General features: G+C 42.3%; 1 protein-coding gene across 1 annotated transcript; it reads left to right on the plus strand.

Moving 5' to 3' along the window:
* The first annotated feature begins 866 nt into the window (after nucleotides 1-866).
* Nucleotides 867-22,957, plus strand: TKT (transketolase). Its single transcript, XM_083869704.1, has 14 exons — nucleotides 867-1,060; nucleotides 5,780-5,897; nucleotides 7,208-7,321; nucleotides 7,967-8,064; nucleotides 9,708-9,899; nucleotides 10,702-10,820; nucleotides 11,718-11,911; nucleotides 12,446-12,610; nucleotides 13,201-13,357; nucleotides 17,859-17,989; nucleotides 19,020-19,103; nucleotides 19,279-19,372; nucleotides 20,955-21,077; nucleotides 22,663-22,957. Exons 1-14 carry the CDS (start codon nucleotides 954-956, stop codon nucleotides 22,848-22,850), a joined length of 1,884 nt encoding a protein of 627 aa, XP_083725830.1. The 5' UTR covers nucleotides 867-953; the 3' UTR covers nucleotides 22,851-22,957.
* The last annotated feature ends 4 nt before the right edge of the window (nucleotides 22,958-22,961 follow it).

Consider the following 22,961-nt stretch of genomic DNA (forward strand, 5'->3'; position numbering starts at 1 on the left):
GAAGAAGCAGGTTACTGTTAAGGTGTGGGATACTGTGACATTCTTTTAAAGATGGGAACAGGGCGGGGTGGAGACCCTCAGCAACAGCTTTAGGGAGCAGGGACTGAACCAAACACGTCGTGGGAGGTGACCCTCCCTCCCTCAGCCCCAGTGAGGCACATCTGGAGTTCTCTATCCAGCTCTGGGCTCCTCAGTACAAGGACAAGGTGCCGCTGGAGAGGTGGAGTGGAGGCCACAAAGATGAGAGATCTGGAGCATCTCTTATGAGGAGAGAGTATGAGAGCTGGGCCTGTTTATTCTGGAGAAGACTGAGGGGATCTCGTTGATGCATATAAACATCTCAAAGACAGGTGCCAAGAGGACGGTGCCAGACTCCTTTCAGTGGTGCCCAGCAACACGACAGGAGAAATGGCCAAACCTAAAATGGAACATGAAGTTCCACCTCAACACGAGAGAGAAGCTCTTTACGCTCAGCGGGGCAGAGCACGGGAACAGCAGCTGGCCAGGGGAGCCGTGGAGTCTCCCTCTCTGCAGACGTTCCAAACCCACCCTAACGCGTTCCTGCGTGAGCTGCTCTGGGTGGTGCCCCTGCCTTGGCCGGGGGTCGGACGGGGTGATCTCCAGAGGTTCCCTCCAGCCATCACACTGCTGCCATTCCCGGGGAGTGCGGATCCCTGACCCTCCGCCCCGCGGGGAAATGGCGCCGGCGGGAGGAGCCGGGGCGGCCGCGGGACCGCGCAGCGCCCGGGGCGGGCGGGAGGGAGGATGGAGGGAGCCGGCCGCTCCTCTCTCCGCCCCCTCGCTCCTCTCCCCTCCCCCGCGCTGCTCTCTCCGCCCCAGCGCTCGGCCCTGGTGAGCCGCGCCGCCGCAGCCCCGCAAAGCCCATCCTCGCACCCTCTCCAGCTGCCGCCGCCCCAGACCCGCAGCCGCCGCGGCCCTCCCGCGTCGCCCACATGGAGGATTATCACAAGCCCGACCAGCAGACGCTGCAGGCGCTGAAGGACACGGCCAACCGGCTCCGCATCAGCTCCATCAAGGCCACGACCGCGGCCGGCTCCGGGTGAGTGAGGGAGGCGGGCGCGCAGCCACCCAGCCCCGGCCGCGCTCCCGCATCCCGGGGCTTCATCCGGCCTGGCCATGGTGCTGGGAGGGGCCGCGCCGGGCTCCCGCTGCCCGCAGACGCTCCGGTGCCCCGGGGACAGACCCCCCGGTCCCCCGGTGCCGGTTCCCGCCCGCGGTGCGGGGCTGTGGCAGGTCCGGCCGTGCCCCGCGGGAGCGCTGGGGCGGCATGCGCGGGGATGGGGAGCGGGCGGGGCTGAGCCCGCGGAGCCCCGGCACCCCCGCCAGGGAGGGATGTGAGGAGACACGTGTGGAATGGCGGCCGGGGGCTCCGCGGGCACAGCCCGCCCCGGCCGGGCCACGCCGGTGCCGGCGGCTGTTGTGACTGCGAGAGAGGCCGGGAATGATAAGTTGGTGCAGGACTGGAAACCAAAGAATTTGTGCCCGAGGCACAAGCGGCTTCTTTTTCATTGCGTGCCCGTCAGTTGGAACTAATTCTGCACAGAATTTCAAGTGAGCCCAAGTGGGATTATCTGTGCAATGCCCGCGGTCTCGAATGGGCAGTTTATTCAGGCCTCTGGACAGGATTTAGTGTGGGCTCTGATGTGTGCAGATTCCAGGGCTATCCTTTCTTTGATCGTGCTTTACCTATGGAAAAAAATTCTCTGCAAACAATCCACTTTTAGTCATGTAAAATTAAAACCATTTTTTTTTTTCTGCTTGAAAAATATATGAATGCTTGCATATAAAGTGCGGCGTATATTTTACATATATCCCGTCTCGTTGCAATTTCCTCCTTTGGACCTCTTTGAAACTAGCTGCACTGTTTAAAAAAAATCTGAAAGAATCCCTTGGATGCTGAGGTTTGTGTGAAGGAGGGTGATGTGTAAAATATGATAAAGCTTCTTTGAATTGCCGTACAGTCCCCACTCTGTTCCTGGCGTGAGCTGCCTCACATGGCTCTTGGAGCTGAACTTTACTCTTTCCTTTTGCAGGCGGCAAATGAAAGTGCAGTTGTAATTCTTCCTGTGAAATGGGGTGTTAGACACGGGAAACCTCTCAGCAAGTCCGAGTAGTGCTTTTTTACAGATCTGTGTCTTGTTGGGTCCAGTCTGGGGAGAGAAATATGGGATACCCAGCAATTGACCTTTTAGTTCTTAATTTGTTTCAGAGCTTCAGTGTACGGTGTTAGACAAGTCTGTGTGAAAGTGTAAATTTAAAAACTGTGCTTTATAGAGCTTGGGCTTCTGTGTTCAGCTTCCAATAAGTATTTTAAGCAGGCCACAGAGATGTATGGCATCAGTTTTCTTATCAACACATAAAATGATTTCTCTGTTTTGTCTGATGTGCTGTTAAAGAATAAGGATCATACTACAGCCTCTGTTTCTCTTTTGTGATCCATGAAATTCACCAGTATACCATTCTCACCATGCCGATGAAGAAACAGTAAAAGTAGTTTTACTCCAGCTTTTTATTCCCTGGCTCATGTGTGCTACAATCTTGCACAAAGGCATTTCATTAATCCCTCTAGTTTGTTCTGCCACTGGAGTTGTGTAGTCTGAAATTATTACACAACCTGATAACCAGCAGATTATGAAAGATGGGCTCTTGAGAGAAGATGCCGTTTACAAGTAATATATTTTCTCAATAAGATTTGGTTGCCAAGATGGTGTGCTAATGTGCCCAAAAGACATTCAGTCTGTTGTGGAGTTAAGCAAAACATGTACATTTCCAAGGTAGCTCTGCATTATGAATATGTCTTCCAAACACTGAGACAGTGTGCTTTGCTGAAATTGCTGGTGTGCACTGAGGATGGGAAAAGATTTAAATAGACAGTTACAGTTAATTAAAAATGTGAATCGGCATGATGGCTTTGACTTTGTTAAGGAAATACGTGTTTGTTAAAGGTGTAGTTTGTAAAAACTGAAGGAAACACTGGTGATAAAAGCACTTCAGAGAAAACAGGACCTGCCTACTACTTTCAAGGAAGTAATTTCTGTGAACTGTGGCTTGTATTGCAACACAAGTGGTGGTGTGGTAGATATGTCACACCAGTTCTTGCAGCCTTTACTTGTCTTACCTTCTGTTAAAGAAAGTGCAGCCTTTGCCTGGACAAGAGCGAAGTCAGTCTGATCCTGAAGTTGCTCAAACACGTCACTTCGAGTATTTCATCAGCCGGAGTGGAAAAATTCAGTGAACTGGGGGGAAAAAAATTGTGTTCAAAATTACTTACGTGGGCAAAAAATTTGATTGGGTTAGTTGTAAAGATTGAACATACTTGCTTTGAGGTGTGGAAGAGCTTTTTCTTTTAGATAAGTAGCGCACACATTTCCAATTGAAATGGGTAGTCTCTGCTGTGGCTGATGATAAATTTCTGCAGTTTTGAAACAGTATCATGGCTTCCTAGAGCAGGATGGATACATTCTTAAAAGTGGAAGTTGCAAGAGTTTCTTAAGAGGCAGTTAAATTTCATAATATGTGGTGTGATCACTTGTTGCAGATTATTTTTTCTTCAATTTTTTGGGTTTTGACTCTGTGTCCCATTTTAGCTTTCCAGTACTATTCTTTTAGTTGAAATGTGTGGACACATGTAGATAGAACAAATTTGAATTTATGCACAGTAATAAAAAAACCCACAAAACTAACATGGAACAGTCATTCTACCCCTGCTTTGTGCACATCCAGGATTCTGGTGTTCCAATGTACTTTGGTTTGGCTTCCTACTGAAGGACTGTCTGTCAAAATTAAGGGGTTTTTTTTGTTATTTCTGATAGTAGAAATTCAGTTAATTAACCTGTAGTTTTAACGAGATTAAATTTTTTTTTTTAATTTTCAGGTAATTTATTAAATCTTTCTACTTTTCTTTTATTTCCAAATGCTACCATTTTAGGTGGTTTAAAACTTTTTTAATCAAGACCAGGAGTTCATAGAAGTATGGTTAAGTATAAAGTTAATAAAATTAAAGGAATGAAAGCTTTAAACAAGCATGTAAGGCTTATTGATTAACTCAAATACATAAATATTTACTAATATGTTTGAACCATGGTTTAAAGCTAATTCTCTTGGTTCCCTGTGTGTGAATACTTACTAAGGGATGGACACTAACTATAATTTGTATTTTGCTAGTGTTGTGCATGTTTTTATTCTCTTATTACATATATGTTGGGAATGTTGGGTGGGAAGGTTTATTACTATCAAAAGAAAATATTCTGATTAAAGTTCTACTGAAAGTGTTGTCTAATCCTAACATGCATGGTAAATGTACATGTGGGAAACAAAAGTGACACTTTCATAGTCAGTTTTTCTTGTTTTGCAAGTAGGATCAAATACTTTCAGAATATCCTGCTAAAGATGAAAAATAAATGTTGGTAGAAGAGAAAGTGAGATGAAACTGCTTTTTCAACCTTCCTATTACTCATCATCCACTTCCCTGGACTTCAGTAGCAATGGCTGATGTCAAGAATGATGCTGTTTACACCAGTAAAATCTGAAATATGCTATTTTCCACACACAATGAAACGTTTTAAAGAGCCTCCTTACCCCTATTAAGCTTTATGGCAAGTTGAAAGCCAAGGCTGGTACTCCCAAGTGGTCAAGTAGTGCCCCCCCTTCCAGGTGCATGAGAACTACAGTGATCATTATGTAAATTACAGTAATGTAGACAAGTAAAACTAATTCTGTGCCCTTCTATTGCACTTCAGATGAAATATATACTTTGTCATAGAATAACTCCATATTTGCCACTTGCATAACCTCTTCACATAATTGTATATTCACTTGTTGGTACTTATGGCACAGCTGCCTGTGAAATGGGCCTGTGTATTCCTAAGGCAAGTTATAGTCGAAGTATGGATTCATGCTGCTGTTATCCCAGACAGTTCAATGGGAGGGACTATACCAGATACTTAAGAATGTTTGATAAACCAACTCATACAATATTTCAGACTTATAAAGATGTAAATGTAGAAAATGTTAGTTCCCTCTTAGCCAAAGATTAAGCAATTTAGTATTTTACAACATGTATCTGGGTGTTTACTGGAGACAGTAAATTTCCATATCCAGTTTCAGTAGAAGATGAAAACAAGAATTGCATTATTTAATGTCCTTTTTAGAAATCAGAATTATTATTCTGTCAGCTCTAATGTGGTACAATGAAATGGTTCCTAAGTTATACAACTACAAATGTTCCAAAACTTTCTGCAGAAGTTAATCTTGCATTACCAATCCATGCCTGTGCATCAGAGCCTGAACAAGTCCTGATGCCATGCTTTTAATTTCTCCATTCAGTGAGTGGCTCCAGTCCTGTGGAAAGCTGTCTCTGTTTCCTCTGCATTGGTGTGAATTTCTGCCGCCAGCTAAATCAGTGGAATCTGATTTCAGGCCCAGGCTGACACAGCCTGTGTCTGACTGTCCTGTGCTTCAGCCACCCCTTCAGGTGGTGGTCCTTGCCATGGGGAAGAAGGGAGAGCTCCAAAAGACAACTCCTTGAGCTGTCAGCAGTATCTGGATTGAGCATCCACTTCAACCAGATCCGATGCTCTCTTTATCTCAAAGTACAACTGATTGGCACTGGGGGAACAGCATGGGGTGGGTTAGCAAACACTTTGGAATTGTGAATTTTAATGGTGAAGAGTTGGGGTCTAATTAAGTGCTATTTTAAAGATGTAGTCCTGAGCAAACAATAACACAAGTGATCATCTTTGGTCTTCTTGACTTGTAGCCATCCTACATCATGTTGCAGTGCAGCAGAGATTATGTCTGTGCTGTTTTTCCATACCATGAGGTACAAAGTGCAAGACCCCAAAAACGCCAGCAACGACCGGTTTGTTCTTTCAAAGGTAAATAAATAATTACTGGTTTGTGTCCTGTTGCAGTCTGCTAGCAAAGAGCTGTCTGTAGATTAAATTGACTTGTCTTCTTTGACTTGTGCATACATACATTACATCTGCACAGAAGCCTGTTGAAAATATTTGAGAGCCTGGAATTTTTCTGCTTCAGAAAGAAAGAAAGAAGCTGCCTGAACTGAGTTGCAGCATAACTTAAAAACAGTTTAAAAAGGGTATTTGTAGTGTGCCCTGATAAGTCTTAACTCCACTATGTTAAGTTGTTCTAATGTTAAATAATAAATATTATATTGTATATATAATTATCAGGATTCAATAAGGTCTGTTTTATTTTTCTGACAAGGCAGTTGCAGTTGGCTTTTGTGCTCTCTTGTTAAATGCAGTCCTGCTGTTATGCCTGCAGCCACGTCACAGTGGGCACTAATTCCTGCCAGCTTCTCAGGGAGCATTACATGAAACAGGGCAGGTTAGTGAGTAGTTTGTAGTTTGCATTCCTACTGTGCCACTATGGTATCAAAGTCACTGTTACATCTGAGGCCACTTTGGGTCAGAAAACACTTAAACCCCAATCTGTGCTGGCTGTTAGTGTTTCTGTCCTTTTTACATTGTGCCCTTGCAAATCATGGGGATATATTGTTCACATGACATCAAGAGGCCTTCAGAAAATGTAAAACATGGCAAATGATGTAAATCATGGCAGATGGAGTGCTCCAGTGATGCACATTCCATATTTGAGTCAGAATTCCCCAGTGGCGGCTTGCAGTAGTGCTGTGCAGCCCATGGTGGATGTCCTTGTGCTGGATGTAACTGTTGCCATTTTTGGTGGCCACCCTGAAAGAAGGAATTGAGTGAGAAGAAGCAGCTGATGCTGAGGTTGTGAACCACTGAGAGAGTCACCTCCTCATATTTACTTTAGCTCTCTAATTAATCAGTATTTCTGTCCAGAGTTGCTAAATGACTTCAAACCTCTGCATGCCATTTTGGCTCTTGATGATTGCTCCACAAAGGTCTGAGTGTACAAAGCTTAAAACTTTGCCTGTTGTCACTCATTGCATTCAACCTTGGAAGGAAGTTCTAGTGAGATAACCCTGCTCATCCTGCTGGGGTGCTCTGAGCAGGGGCCTGGGGAACTTGGATACAACCATCAGTGTGGATGTGTGCATTGTAAAATTGTTTAATAACTCTGTGCCTTCCTAATGGGCACAAGGACCTGATCTCAGGGTCTGTGAGCTTTGTAGAAATTTGTCTTGATAGTCAGGAATTGTGAAACTTGTGTTTTGTTTACAATTTCTGTTTCTCTCTAGGGTCATGCAGCACCAATTTTATATTCTGTTTGGGCAGAAGCTGGCTTTCTACAAGAAGCAGAATTACTGAATTTGAGAAAAATTGATTCTGTCCTAGAAGGACACCCAGTGCCAGTGAGTGCTTATAATCTTTGATACAAAAGTATATTCCCTATGAAACAAGTTTTTCACAGCAATTTTGGTTGACAGCTGTACAGTACAGGAAAGATAAAGTCTTCTAAGAAGGATGATGGCATTTATGGCTTCACAACTGAATTTAAATTTGAACTGTGTTTGAATGAGCATGTAATAATGACCTTTACTGTTGTAGTAAAGTTCCCCTACAGCTCTGCATGGCAGTATTTTCCATTTAATAAATGTTTAGGTAAAGCTCCATCCAGGCTTCACTTGTCCTTTAAGCAGCTTTGAGGTATTTCAAGAGCTTACACCCAGTTTGGCCACCTCATTGGTCTTTCCATTCCCAGCCAGTTGTTCCAATTGATTCTTTTTTTACACAAAATCATCAATTCTTAACTGTTGCCATCAGAAATATAGCTGAGAAATTCCATTCCCTCCCAGAGAGCCCAGTTAGCTTGTGACAGTCATCATGAAGGAAACCTGAATTGCAGGGAAATCAGGGGTTCAAGGCAAGATTTAGAGGGACTTGACTTTGTTACGGCTGAGAAGCTGCGTTTGATGTATGTTGAACCATCTTTTAGCACTGGAAATTACTTCCTGTATTTCATAACTGCAAAATAATTATTGTCTTTTTATTCTCAGAGACAAGCCTTCACTGATGTGGCTACTGGATCCCTTGGGCAGGGTCTTGGTGCGGCTTGTGGAATGGCATACACTGGCAAATTCTTTGACAGAGCCAGGTAATTTTATTTTCATACTTCATGATTATAGGCATTTAATGGAAAAAAGTTGTTAAAATAAATTAGATAGATACATAGATTCATTCTCATTTATTCCATCCTCCATGCCTACATCCATTTTCAAATTCAGGTTTTAAATGATACATAATTACAAAACTGTTCTCAGTGAAACTACCAAGGGTTTAAAGATTAGCCACAATTAGTGCATATGTGTGTTTCTTTTGTAATCTGACATCACTGCAAGCTGATGCTCCTGAACAGAGGAGACAGGGAGTTGTTGGAGGAGCCTCTAACTTCCAGAGAGTAACTGATATCCATTTTGAGACTGGATGTGTCCCTTTAGAAGGAAAGTGCAAGCTGGAGATACCTGTTCAAAGTCAGATGACAAATAATGGAGAACGTTGGATAAGGAACTGTTATGGTCAATAACAGCATAATTGAATCATAAAATAGGGCTCCAAAATGTTATCAGAAAGGCACTTGGCTCTACAGAGACAAAAATGAGTGCTCCTGCCATTTGTTTTGTGCACAAGAAAAGAAGATAGCTAACGGCAAATCTGTATGAGGAAGAAAATAGCCTGATGTGGTTGATATATTTTATTTGACAGTTCTAGTACATCTGAGTATAGGCTGCTCAGTTAATGTGTCCTACACTTCACTTGCTTGAAATCATTTCTGTGAAAGATGACTTGCTGATTTTAATTGTGTTTAGCAGATGCTACGTGTGGAAAAAATCTAACTAGTGCTTACATGACAAAAGGAAAAGGTGGTCTTGCATGCAGCACTGGGGAGCAGCTTAAGTGCAAGGAGTTCACATTTAGCTGAAGGCAGGTGGGAATCAGATCAAAAGTCTGTTATAGCTTCATGTCGAGTAAAAAAAAATCACTGACAGCTGTCTCGATTATTTTGTTTTAAGATTACATATTTGAAGGCTAATTTACTTCTTTTTTTTTTCTTTTTTTTTTTTTTTTTTTTTTTTAGTGGGTAGAAACATTTACAAAGTTTTGTCATCCAGAAGAAGAGTGGTAGTAAAAGACAAATGCTGTGGTTGAATTTGGTAGAGATGAGGCAGTACTCCTGCTGAGTTTTACCTAAATGAAAGGCTTCAGTGGTGAGAGAAATAGTCTACAAAGTCATATCATGTTGGTTATTTTTTTCCTGAACTCTGAATTTGTTATGCAGCATGCTTTAATCCATAGCTGAGCTCATCCACAATTTAGAGTTTCCTGAAATTAATTTCTGTTAGTTGTCCTTCCAGATGATATATGGGAGGAAGGAGGAAGTAGAGGTAACTGTCCCTGCATTGTTCAGGATCTTGCTGAGTCACAGTGACAGTGTTCAATGGGCCTGTTCAGTCAAGCCTTGCAGTGACAAACTTAAGACTTGATTCTTTTGAGACAAAGGTTTGGAAAGGAGTGCAATATTTGTCATCTTATTCTTCTAACGTGTAGCAGCTCAGAACTATTTTAATTTGATTTGTCTAAGGTTACGTAACTGTAGCTGAGGTGAATGCATTGAGCAAAGGGAATTGAGTTTGGGATAGAAAAATGAAGTGAATTCTTACTATGAATTATCAGATGAGTTTTGATTTAATAGTGCTTACACATCAAACCTAATTTATTTTCATTTTTAATTTCTCCTAGCTATCGAGTGTACTGTCTGCTTGGAGATGGAGAGTTATCTGAAGGCTCTGTTTGGGAGGCAATGGCCTTTGCTGGCTTTTACAAGCTTGATAATCTTGTTGCTATATTTGATATTAATCGTCTTGGACAAAGTGACCCAGCTCCTCTGCAGCATCACGTTGAAATCTACCAGAAACGCTGTGAGGCCTTTGGGTATGTGAGTGGGAGAAGTTCAGGATAATCTCTCATTTGAAAATGTATGTTTTATTTGCTTCTCAGAATTGCTCAAATGAGCTTTCAGCTCTAAAGGATTCCATCAGCCAGGAAGATGGTCTTTCATAATGCTTGATATTGGTCGACTTTATGGCCACAGCAGGAATATTAAAAGAGGAAAAATTTGTTGGTTTTGAGGAAAAATAAGGACTGTTTGCGCAGATAAATCTGTTAGGAGTCTTAAAACTAGTTTTAACACATTAAATTCAGATTTTGTAACTGTGACCACGTGTCCTACCGTGACAAGTAGATCAGAAAAAAACAGCACGGAAAGTAAGATAATTTTTTGTGTATTGGCTTTCATTTAGTTTCATATTTCTATGCAGATGCAAAATCCATGCTAAAAATTGTCAGATACAATAGAAACTAAATTATGCCAGAGTGTTTTGGGTTTTTTTAATCAACGTCTATTGTCAGTTTTCATCTTATTTCTAGATGTTTGATTTGCTCTTGTGATTAAAAAGGCCCATTATGTCTGAAGAAATGTAGGATAACTTAGTTATCTGTGGGCTGAGAATTTTGCTTGTAGCTGTTGATCCCCCTGTGACTCACTTTGCATTAGAAAAAAAGGGGCTGTGCTATTTTTTATGGTCTCAAACAAATGCTAGTTCATGTTTCTTTGGGTTTCTTAAAGAGACACTGCACTGGGATGAAGTTAGTATTTGTTATTGTTATTGCTGACTACCAGAGAGTGTCACATGCTAAAACCCTTTAGAAACAGTTGATCTGTTTTTGTTCTTAGCTGGCATGCCATCATCGTGGATGGACACAGTGTGGAGGAGCTTTGCAAAGCCTTTGGCCAGGCCAAACATCAGCCAACAGCCATCATTGCAAAGACTTTTAAAGGCAAAGGCATATCAGGTAATAACACAATTATTGCTTTGCATGCACATGTGGACATGATGAGAACCTAGTGCTGCAGTAAAGGTACCTGCATATCTGAGAAACAGCATGCAGAAAGCCTTTCACCCTCTGTACCTCCCAGCAACATTACTGCTGAGAAAATTGGTTTGGTCTTATCAAGTGAGACATGTGCCAGCTGTCGAGTGTTCTGTCCGTGGGATGGAGCAAATGCACACTCAGTGTGTCAAGGGTTGCCATGATTCCCTTCAGCCACAGCTTTTAGCAGCACTCTGTGAGCTTGCCTTTCTGACCAGATAAATATTAATAACAGCAGCGAATATCTTCATTTCTTTTCATTGAGTAAGGAAGCAAAGTCCATTATTTGCAGTGACTGAGGGAAAAGCAGAGTATCAGCCACACAGGTGATTTGGCTGCTAGTGCTGGGTGCACAGATAAGAGTCATCAGAAGCTATTAAAATAAAGCTGTAAAACCTCAGATCTTGTTTGATTTGGACACCTTGGTTAACTGTTGTTTCAAACTTAACTGAATTTATTTAACTAGAACTAACTGTTGAAATTTCATGGGAAATGTTCACACTGATTTACTGGTTGCTTCCTGCCACACTTAGCTTTGTTAGGTGCAAATTTACAAATAAATTTTCAGTAGAAGATGCTGGGATTTTGTCACAAGTTTGGAATATTTGTAATTTGATTATGTAAAATTCCTCCTATTTGTTGAAATATGTCTGTCTTAATGCAGTTGAATACTACTGTAATTGTTCAAGGAATTTCTTCCTTGGAAGACAATACTGGGCTGTTGTGCTCCACTGCACTTTTGACTGGGTAAAATCTGCAGCTAAAAACATAAATTATTTTTACGCTTTTCTTACTTGTAATGTGTTTTTAAATACACAGGTGTTGAAGATAAGGAAAGCTGGCATGGAAAGCCCCTTCCCAAAAATATGGCTGAACAGATCATTCAGGAAATAGATGACAGAATCCAAAACAAGAAAAAGCTTTCTCCAGCCCTTCCAGAAGAAGATGCACCTATAGTGAATATTAGAAACATTAAGATGCCATCTCCACCAACTTACAAAGTGGGAGAAAAGGTATTCCCTTCTTTTTCACTAATGGTCAGATATTTCAAAGTGCAAGAGTGTTTAACTGGATGGCAGGAGGTTTTGTGTTATCCCTTGCCACAACTACAGCTACCCAGCACTACTTCTGTGGTGTCACACAGACAATCAATTTGCTGGCTATTGAAAGGGTATATAAATATATTAAAATAGGGAGATTCAAATCACTCTTCTTCATTTCATGATCGTTATCAATTTTCTGAACTACTTTACATGCTTTTGAAATTGAAGAAACTCCTTGAGGTTCAGTGAATTTCCAAGCAATCATGGAAATTTCCATGAAAGCAAGGTTTCAAAGATTTCCTAGCAGGATTGGTGGGGAGTTGGCCATTTCAGCACAGATGTATTTTCTAATGCTTTGTTGTGGGTTTGTTTACTCTTCGGTGTGTCATCGTTCTCATATGTACTTTTGTTACTGCTATCATTTGAAAACAATAAAACAGGAACAAAAAAAAGCCTCTAGAAAGCAGCAAGTCAGAGCAGCCCTGATGTGTTTTCCTTTTGCAGTGGGCCACCCGCAAGGCTTATGGGGTTGCTCTTGCCAAGCTGGGCCACGCCAATGATCGAGTGATTGCTCTGGATGGCGACACAAAGAACTCCACCTTCTCAGAGCTCTTCAAGAAGGAACATCCCAGTCGCTACATCGAGTGCTACATTGCTGAGCAGAACATGGTAACTGCTCCCTTGGGCTTATTGAGAGATCAGTATGACCATTCAGTGTGAGTCCCCTTAGAGTGAGGGTCTAATATCTGCTTTTCAAATAGATGTGAGGTAATTGTAGCAAAAAACGAATTTAGGAATCTTGTTATAATTTTCATTTTGCTGAAGAAGGGCCTTTTTAGTAAATACCAGTCCAAATAACACATGTAAATCCATTCCCTCTTACTAATGATAATTTTTGTCTGCTGGAGATAGCAAGATGGTATCCGTTGGACTGAGAATGTAAGCCTTTGATCCAGGAGAAGAAAGAGAGGGATAACTCTTAAAAATCTTTGAATGTCTGCTTTAAGCAGATAAAGAAAAGAAAAGAAGCTGCCAGTAAAAGTCAACAATAACAGCTGTCAGTTGAAGCATGGAGCAGAGGAGATGCAGGAGAATAGATACTGGGAGGGTGAGTTGCCTCCTTTCCTTTCTGGAAAGGCCAGCAAGTAGAAACAGGAGCTTCTTGATAAATTTTTAGGGCAAGAAGTCCTGCAGACGATGTCCAGGAAACCACTGATAAATGAGGAATTCACTGTTCTCGTCCAATGTCCCTCTTTCAGGTGAGCATTGCAGTTGGTTGTGCCACCCGTGACAGGACCGTGGCTTTTGCCAGCACCTTTGCCACCTTCTTCACGCGGGCGTTCGACCAGATCCGCATGGCTGCCATCTCTGACAGCAACATCAATCTCTGCGGCTCCCACTGCGGGGTCTCCATTGGTAAGGGCACCCCCAGCAGCCCCACCACCCCCAGCAGGGTCTGGCAGTCACAGGGGTCCTGCTCTCTGGAGCCAAGCTGTGCTGTAGGTGCCAACAGTGGCTGCGGTGGTAGGAGGAAGTTGTGTTTGCAAATCCCTTCTGCTGTGTTTAGAAAGAATGAGAAAAAATTTAAGCTGTCATCAGCTTGTTTTTCCTCTTGTTTTTCCTGTTGTCATCATCCTCTGATGACAACAGGACCTCTCCCTACAAACTTTTCTACTGTACAAGTAAAGACCGATATAAAGGGACTGGACTGAAACTGAGGAATTCAGGTTCCATTTCATCTTTGCAGTTGACATCTTCTGAGGAAAGAATAGTGATGTGCTTACTGTACCTTTGTTTCCCAGTCTCTTACATCAGAAACTAATGATATTGTTCTTGCACAGATGCTCTTGTCCATCAATCTCAAAAACACTTTAGAGACCACACATTTGAAATAACTACTTCAACTTATCCCAGTATTTTTTACATCTGAAATTGTTAATACGGTGATTAAAAAAATCCAAAGTCTCTTTACATACTGATAAAACAGGAACTGTGAAGCTGTTTCAAAATTCAGAAAATTGAATAATAGAAGGTTTTTGGTTGGAAGGGATCTTAAAAGTCATCTCCTTCCAACATCTCCCACTAGACCAGGTTGCTCAAAGTCAGGCAGGACATACTCTTGGCTGTCTTGAATCACCTCCCTTTCCCCTTGCGCCTTAGTACAGCTTTTAGGAGGATCTGTTTCAGGATCTTCCCAGGCAAAGAGTGGTAGCTGGTAGTTACCAGGATTCTTTCTTTTCCCCTTTTTAAAACACTGGAGACTCCACTTGGTACTGCTGTGACTTTTCATGGGGAGTGTCTTGGCAGCTACAGCAGCCAGTTCCCTGGGGACTCCGGGATGATCTGCTCAGCTCCCATGGACTCCTGTGTGTGGAGGGTCCTCAGAAGGTCACCAGCCTGATCTGTTGTGGTTTAATCCCAGCTGAACACCAAGTACCACCCAGCCACTCACACATTCCCTGTCCCTGCAGTGGGACTGGGAGAAGAATCAGAAAAACAACTTGTCAGTTAAAGATAGTTTAATAAATGAAACAAAGTAAATCATACTAGTATTAATAATAATTGTAAATATAAAAAATAAACTATGAAGAACAAGCAAAATACAAATTTTCAACACACACTGACCAATGCCCAGCCTGTCCCTAAGCTGTGGTCAGCCCCTTCCAGCCAACTCCCCCCCAGTTTATATGCCAAGCATGGCATTCTGTGGTATGGAATGTCCCCATGGTCAGCTTGGGTCAGCTGTCTGGGCCAGTGTCCTCCCCAGCTTTTTGTCCATCTCCTCACTGGCAGATCATGAGGACACTGAAAAGTCCTTGATTTAGGATAATACCACACAGCAACAACCAAAACATTGGTGTGTTATCAACAGCATTCTCATCCTAAATCCAAAACACACCACTGTACAAGCTAAGAAAAAAATGAACTATCCCAGCCAAACTAAGGATATCTTAGAGCAGAAGGAACTTTGCTTGCCCAGGCCTTGTCCTGCAGTCCATCCACCTGAGAGGTGTGGGAAAACAGTTTGCCAGTGGAGACCAAGGCAGCAGAGCCAGCAGATCTCAAACCAACTGGCCAAGGGCCCTCACCAGCAGAGCCTTCTCTGGTCTTGGATTCCTACCACAGCTTTTCAGAACACATCAGATCATAGTCAGGTTGGCTTTGGTTTGAAGAAGTCAAGAGAATTTTTTTTTATCTGAAATGCATAGACATGACCCATGGAAACAGGAACAGACTTGCACACCAAGAAGAAAAATGCAAGTAGACATTCATGCTTGAGAAGCTTGTAGGTATTTCTAGGGAAAGCAAAAGAGAGATGACAGGGGTAATAAATTAAGGCTCTCTGCAGACATCAGGTTTTGAGTTAATTTAATAGTTTTGGCTGGCAGTAAGGTTTGGAGGAGAGTTGGAGGTTTTTTTTTTCATTTAAACCAAAATAGTTAGTTTGATCTGTAATATTGGTAAAGATTTAAGGATGCTTCATAAACACATGTAATCTCATCCCAAACTTCAAACTTAATTTATAGCAGTATAGTTCTCTGGAGCAGAGACTGTATGTAGTGTGCATCAGATTATGGCTTTTGTATGTAATTAAAGGAGGGATTCTATTACAAGCCTCTTATTAAAATCAGTTTTCCACCTTCAGACTTTTAGGAAGCAGGGTGTTGGTGCAAAAGCCAATTAGGTTTGGTCTTTGGTGATTTAGGAAGATAAAATTCCTTTGGATTACCTGAATTGTCTCCTAGAACTACATTTCCAAGTTTCAATTTTCAGCACATGAAATGTTCTGCTGGGAGCTGTGACTGCGAAGTGCAGACTTGAATTTAGAAAGTTGTTTGAGGTACAAACCTCTTTCAAGCCTCAACCTGATTTTCAAAAAAGAATTTCAACCTAAAGCTTTGCAACTTATATAGAGAGTTATATAAAGTTATATAAAGAGTTATATGATGTTAATGTAAGTTTTGCAACTTACATACAGATTTATAAAGAAAGTTATGTAGAGAAATCCTTTAGCAGTTAAAGAATTCAATTTTAAATGAAAGGGTATGAATGAAATGTACTTCCTGTTAGAACTTTGGGCCTGCATGGAATTCCAAATCTGCATTGAATTCAGAATCCAGTCTGGATCTGTGGTGAAAATTGAAGTTTTATGTATGCAGTTCTAGGTAGACCTGGGCTTCAGCTGCACTGAAATTTGAACCCATTAAATTTATGAGAAGTAGCTATCACAATGGCCTTCTGAACATGTACTAAGTTCACTCCTTGACCAATAGTTGCTGATGGACCGAAACATTAAATAAGATTTAAGGTCATAAAAGAATAATGGAAAAATCTATATTTTTCATATTGAACATACATGAAATGAAATCATAGTGTACATGTGTCAAAAATAGAAATATCAATTATTTGGACTGGTTTATATCCTGGACATTTGTTACAGTTCATATTAAGTATTAAGTACTTAAGTATTAAGTACAGTTTCTATTAAGTACTTATTCTTTTATTAAGCTATAGATGCAGATGTAATTGAGAATGATACTTTCATTTGATCTGTCATATTCCAAAACCATAGAAATTGGGATTTTCATAAATACTTGGGGCCAGACTCAAGTTGGTGCTAGTCTGTAAGTTACTTTGAATTGAACTGAGGATCTTTGAATGTTGGTGGTATTGGCACCACTGTAGCAAAACCAGGACAAGCATGAATAACTCCCTACCTTGGATAAGATTCAGGATATTAAAATTATCACCGGATAATTTTATTCTTTAAAATTTCATTTTCCTTCTATGTCTTCATTGTGTGGGTGCATTTTAGGAAAGGGAAATGCCCACTGGAAAATGCCCTCTCATTCAGAGTCCACACATTTAGAAACTGTGATGTTGAGAGGGTTTTTTCATGTCACAATTGAAAGCCGAGACACTTCCTCTTCCTGGTCTGTGCTTACTTTATTAGAAATGTGCAGTGGCAGAGTTCAATGATTGATCTCTTTAACATGTTTAAAGTATTCTCCTCCTTACTTATGAACTCATCCTTCTTGAATAACAGGTAGTGGGTGCATGTGGGAAGGCTCTTTGCCCTGCTGCTGCAGGTTGTGACATGAGTTGATTCAGAGCTCTGTGCATGGCAGGTTTGGAGCAGTGCCATTCCCAAAGCTCCTTTACATAAGGTCACTGGGGGCAGGGGGTGTAGTGGTGGTTGTTTCTTTAACCATGGAAAATCGTGGTGCGTGGCGCCAGCACGTGTCCTGGCTAACGATTCTTCCTCATGGATCTGCAGTTCATGCTATGAGGCACTTGAGTTGTTAAATTAACAGCACAGATGCCCTATTGCTCCTTAAAAGACCTTTTCACAGTTTTAAAAAATACATACATACCCTTCATTTAATCTTGAAATCAGCCTAAAAATTTGAGAGTAGTTGTACGGATTGCAGTCTCCATTTCTGATGGGACACATGCAATTCTCCTTTCACATTTCCAGCAGTTTAAATCTGGAGGAACACTTTATGGCAAATGTAAATTTTGCCTCAGCACATGCAAATCTGAAGATGTTTAGATAACTTGTGACCCTCTTTCTGTATCTGTACCCTTCCTATTTGGTTGTATTCCTTTTGTGTTGTTTTATTGTTATACTTTATTTCCCATTTTTTATTTTTTTTTAATCCCAGTTCTCTTTCTTTTTAGTCTCTTTCTATCCTTATTTACTGTTTAGATGGTTCCAAGTTTAAGGAGAAGACGATTCTTTTCTCAAGCAGGTAGACTTGCATGTTGTGCGTGTGCCTGATTTTATCCTTTTCTCCTTTTTTGCCTGGTTTACATTGAACGTCACTTCTATATTGAGTGATTGTCAAAAATGTGCACTTGCTCTTTTGTAACCCTGCTGTAATTCTCTTTTTTAACCCTGCTGTAATTCTTTCAGGTGAGGATGGGCCCTCTCAGATGGGACTGGAGGATCTGTGCATGTTCCGGGCTATTCCCAACTCCACTGTGTTTTACCCCAGTGATGCTGTAGCTACTGAAAAAGCAGTGGAAATAGCTGCCAACACCAAGGTTTGCATCACAGCATTTCTGAGCCAGAGAATAATTCTGTCTTTTGTACTACTCTTGTTGCTTCTGGCACGTTTGTTGCATGTCTCACCCCACGGAAATTCTTCCCGAGGCTCCAGTGGGGCAGTGGAATGTTTTCTTGTCAAGGAAAGGTTGCAGATATTCTGTCCAGGCTAGTGCAGAATGAACAGTCTGGAATGCTGTGGGCCAGATTTGGGGAGCTGTAAATGATTATGCAGTTTGAATCTATATTGAATTAGAGTAAGTGTAACTCCCTTAGGTGTTCAATAAACCCGAAAGTGCTCTCCTAGTACCTTATCTCTGGGGTCAAACTTGAAGCAAACATAAATTTCTATATTGAGAATGTTGATCATCTCCTTGATCAGTATTTTCCTTGGCTGCTATAGAAGTTTTTTTTGAGAATGATCTCTAAAAAAATCCATCTGGCTACAAGAGGTTTTCAGTGAAAGAGTGTGGAAATTTTGTGTGTAACAAATAAAATGAGTGGTTTGTGGAAAAAAAAATGGGAGATGGGGAAAGGAATGGGAAGAAGAGATTAAAGTACAAGTTTGCTACTTCTTCTGGAAGGGCATCTGAACTTTAACTGATGGATAGCCTTTTTCCTTGCTTTCAGCCCATCATTCTTCTTTAATTTCAAATTGACAGAGTAAAAGTTGCACAGGTATGGTAAGGTTCTAAGAGTCTAATTAACTCAAGTAGGATTCTCTGTTTGCACAGGAGAACAAAAGAGAAATAAGTATCTTGGAATTGGAAAGGAAATTGCAAGTTATCAGTGTGCTTTAAGAGGAGGTGAAGTGTTTTCAACTGTTTGAAGCAATCAGCTGCCACAAAGGACTAATGGGAATTGGTGGGGCAGAGTTTACTCATAAGAACCAGAGGCAGCATAGGAAGGTGAACATCAGACAAATAGAAAAGATTTTTTTTTGCTGTACTTTTTTTCATAGTATTTATCAAGTGGAATATCAGCACTTCTCTGTTTTCCTAACTTCTAACATGTTTACCTCGGAAACAGGGCATTTGTTTCATCAGAACCAGTCGTCCTGAAAACCCTGTCATTTACAACAACAATGAGGACTTCCATATTGGACAGGCAAAGGTAAATACTGCACAGATAAATAGAATCCAAAAAAAATATGCAGTGTTCCTTTTGTAAAAACCCTTTTCTCTCTAAAGTATTGCAAAGATTTGATCTTTTAATTTAAATCTTTAGAAATGTAAAAAAATCCCCAGTAAGATAAGTGTTAAAAACATATGGACATGTTTTCTTGCAGTTGATTTTGAAGAGTAAGGATGACCAAGTGACTGTGATTGGAGCAGGAGTCACCCTGCATGAAGCACTGGCTGCAGCAGAGCAGCTGAGAAAAGGTGGGGCCTTTTTCCTTTTTGTCATGTAACACAGAAAAAAAATCAATGCCAGTCAGCATAACTGCTCACCCTTTGTACTGGTAAACATTAATTACAGTGCTCAGACAGTTAATCAGGCACCTGTTAGCTGATACAGTACAACACAGCATGCAGTTGCCAGTCTTCCCTAGTGGAGGAGGTTTTTGTTGGTTTAGCAGCATAAGTAGCCATGAAAATTGACAAGAGATCACATCAAGGTCTCCTTAGAATTGCTGATCTGTGATAGTGCCCTGTGGGCAGAGGCCTGGGGACAATGTGTGAGAAGCAGGAGTGGCACATGGTCAGGTACAATGGGCTGCAAACAGGCTGGGGCCAGGTCAGAAACCACAGCTTGTCACCTGTGGGCACCTGTCCTGGGCTGGGCTCACTGCTGATCTGGGTTCCTTTGAGTGCAGCAGCTCTGAACTAGTGTGGGAGGGGCACAAATCTGTGGAGTGCTCAAGTCAGTGGCATCTCACAGCAATGGTAATCCTTCAATGAAATAAGAGAAAGAAACCATCAAAAACCCATCTGTGAGTCAGGGGCCTCTGCCCAGGAAGAGATTACAAATAGCAGGAGATAATACAGTAATGCTGCCTGTGGCTTATGGGGAGCTTTGTGTGCAGCATCTGGGTGGACTGATACTTTGTCATGACCTTGAGTCACCAGGCTTAGGATATTTTGAAAGTTGTATTTTCAGAACCATTGTTATTTTTCTACATTCACCGTGCTTTTCAATGCTCTGCTGGTCTTGAAGTCTGAGTAATCACCTCTGGAGAGATAATCCCATAGTGCAGAGGCAGGGTCTAATACCCAAAATGTATTGGCCACTAAAGAGCCTTCAGTCACAAAACTGACAATAGGGCCTCTTCATGTGTAGGAGTCAGCCCAGTGTTCAGCCAGCCAGCATTAGAGAAAACCTCACATAATTGCTATTCTTTATAAACAATTGTCATTTGTGTGCAGCTTTAATGAGCCATCTGGGCCTGACTTATGAGGGCAGGGCAGATCTGGGTTTGGTGCCAACCAACCTTAAGGGTGCCCTGGTAAGGCTGGGCAGCTCAGACAGGCACACCTGAGAGGTGGCAACCTGCAGTGAAGAAAGAATTCAGAGTGCCTACACACCAAAGAATCAGGTGGAAACTGTACTTGGCTTGACAATAAAGGTAAAATAAAAGGTCTGGGGGAAAAAAAATTACAATTGACAGTCTGAGTGAGGAGGTTTTTCTGGTGACTGGATTTTCTCTTACCTGGGGAAAGCCAGTTAGATGACTGTTTTGCTGATGTGTGTTCCTGGTAACCTTAAGTCACTCACTGAAACCTCCTCTATCATGTCTGTGAATAAATGGATATCACTGTTCCACAAGGTGCATGGAGAAAGAATACATATAAAAATTAGGGTTGGCTGGGTTCTGTGGTAGATGAGCCATAGGTACAGGTACCTGGGAGTTCATGTGGGCAGTTCTCATAATGGTCTAGGAGATCACAGCCATTGCCTGTACCACTGGCATTGTCTTGCATGTTGCAATTCATTGTTGCAAATAATTTTCATTTATTCATGCAGAAAAGATCTACATCCGTGTGATTGATCCCTTCACTATAAAGCCCCTGGATAAGAAGACAATACTTGAAAATGCAAGAGCAACCAAGGGCAGAATCATCACTGTTGAGGACCACTACCATGAAGGTGAGCAGGGTTGGGGAGGTCACAGCCCTCAGAGGCTGGAAGCTCCCAGCTTCTGCCCTGACAGAGGAGTATGGGACCTGGTGCTGTCATCCCATTAAAGCAAAAGAGAGATTTCAGCTTTTTTTGGTGCTGTTAGGATTATAAAATGACCCTGAGGGTTGAAAGGTTCCTAACATGTACAGGGGAATCAGCGCTGCCTTTCTGATTAACTTGGCCTTGTGTGCCCTTTGTGTGCTTGGTCTGAGGGAAGTCTGGATTCACTTGTGCCCAGTGAAATTGTAAATTCCTGTTGTGCTGCATGGGTTCTGCTCAGAGTGTTCTCTGAAAGGCTGTACAGCAGCTGCTCTGCAGGTGTGAAATTGCAAGAGAGACCATTGCTGTACAGGTTTAAGTATCCCATTGTTCAAAAGCTTGGCTCCAGGTTGCTTGAAATCAGATGGTTTGGGCAGTTTCCAGAGTTTTTCTACAGTTATTCTGGGATAAATTCCTCCCTTTTTCTTTACCATCATAGATATATATCTACTAACAGAAATTAGTAGATACAGTTATCCTAATTTAAGATGAGCATCACTATTGCCAGGTACCTGAAGTGAGTTGGTTCTACTGGAAATGCTGGATACATCATGCTTTTGTCCCAGACTATGGATGGTGATAGATCACTGAACCTCATCATTTTCTAGCTTAGTGTACAGCCCTGGACAAGTATTTTACTGCAGGTTTGCAAGACAGCAGAGTCTTAACTGTGAGGTGCTGAACAGGGGCTTTGTGCTGGCACAGTGCTCTGTGGTGCAGGCAGGGCAGGTGTCTGTGCATCAGAATCCTGAGTGCATTGCAGGCCCTGTCACACTGATCTCACCAGCTGCATCCACACAGCTGCCTCTGGTTGCAGTCTGTTTGGTTAAATCCCACTGTGCCTGGAGCTGTGGGCAGGCCTGTGATCCTGGATACACTCTGGCTGAAGGGTAGCACCATGATGCCTCTTCTACTAGGTCTCATAGCACGTGCTTTTGACACAAGTCTGTTTTCTTCTTCCCTAGTACTTCTGCTTCCAGTGTCTCTCCTGCCTCCATGCAGTTCCCGTTGCATCCTTTGTCCCTGTGACTGATAGTGAGTCAGAGCTGAGCTCTGAGCAAAGGTTTTGAATACATTACATAACCCAGAGAGGTGCCCAGCAGCACGTACAGGCACTGTGAAAAGATGGAGCTCTGAAGTGCTGCTGAGATTGGTTGGAATTTCAGCACATTAAGTACACTTGTAAATGCTCTTCAGTCAAAGTGTATTTGTAAACCTGGTTCCTGGTGGCTGATGCCAAGGTAGTGAGAGCTTGCTGACAGTCCTGTGCCCTTGAGAGGCAGGTGTGTTCTGCTGCTGATTGCTGAGTACTTCAGGAACGGCAGCCTGCTTGTCCTCAGAACGCCTTTGATACAGGACAGGGTTTTCATTTCACAGTTAGCCCACTCAGACATGTGTGATTGGTGTTTTCCTAAGGCTGTAAGCTGCAGGCCCCTTTGCTCAGACACACACACAGAGTGTGGATGCTCCTGCTGGGACACTCACCAGTGCTGTGCTTGCCCTCTCCCCACAGGTGGCATTGGCGAAGCCGTGTGTGCCGCTGTGATGGGCGAGCCCGGTGTCACCGTCACCCGCCTGGCTGTGTCCCATGTGCCCCGCAGCGGGAAGCCAGCTGAGCTGCTGAGGATGTTTGGCATTGACAAGGATGCCATCATGCAGGCAGTCAGGGCAGCCGTGTCCAAATCCAGGAACGCCGAGTAGTTCAAAGCATCTCGTGCTGTGTAATGGAAGAGCTGCGTTCGGAGAGGATAAGGCAGGCAAAGGTGCTTCATGTAGAGAGTTCTAATAAAAATACCAGCTTAAAAAACCTTC

Source organism: Zosterops lateralis (genome assembly GCF_965231275.1).
Source record: "Zosterops lateralis genome assembly, chromosome: 11".
NCBI classification, from domain to species: domain Eukaryota; kingdom Metazoa; phylum Chordata; class Aves; order Passeriformes; family Zosteropidae; genus Zosterops; species Zosterops lateralis.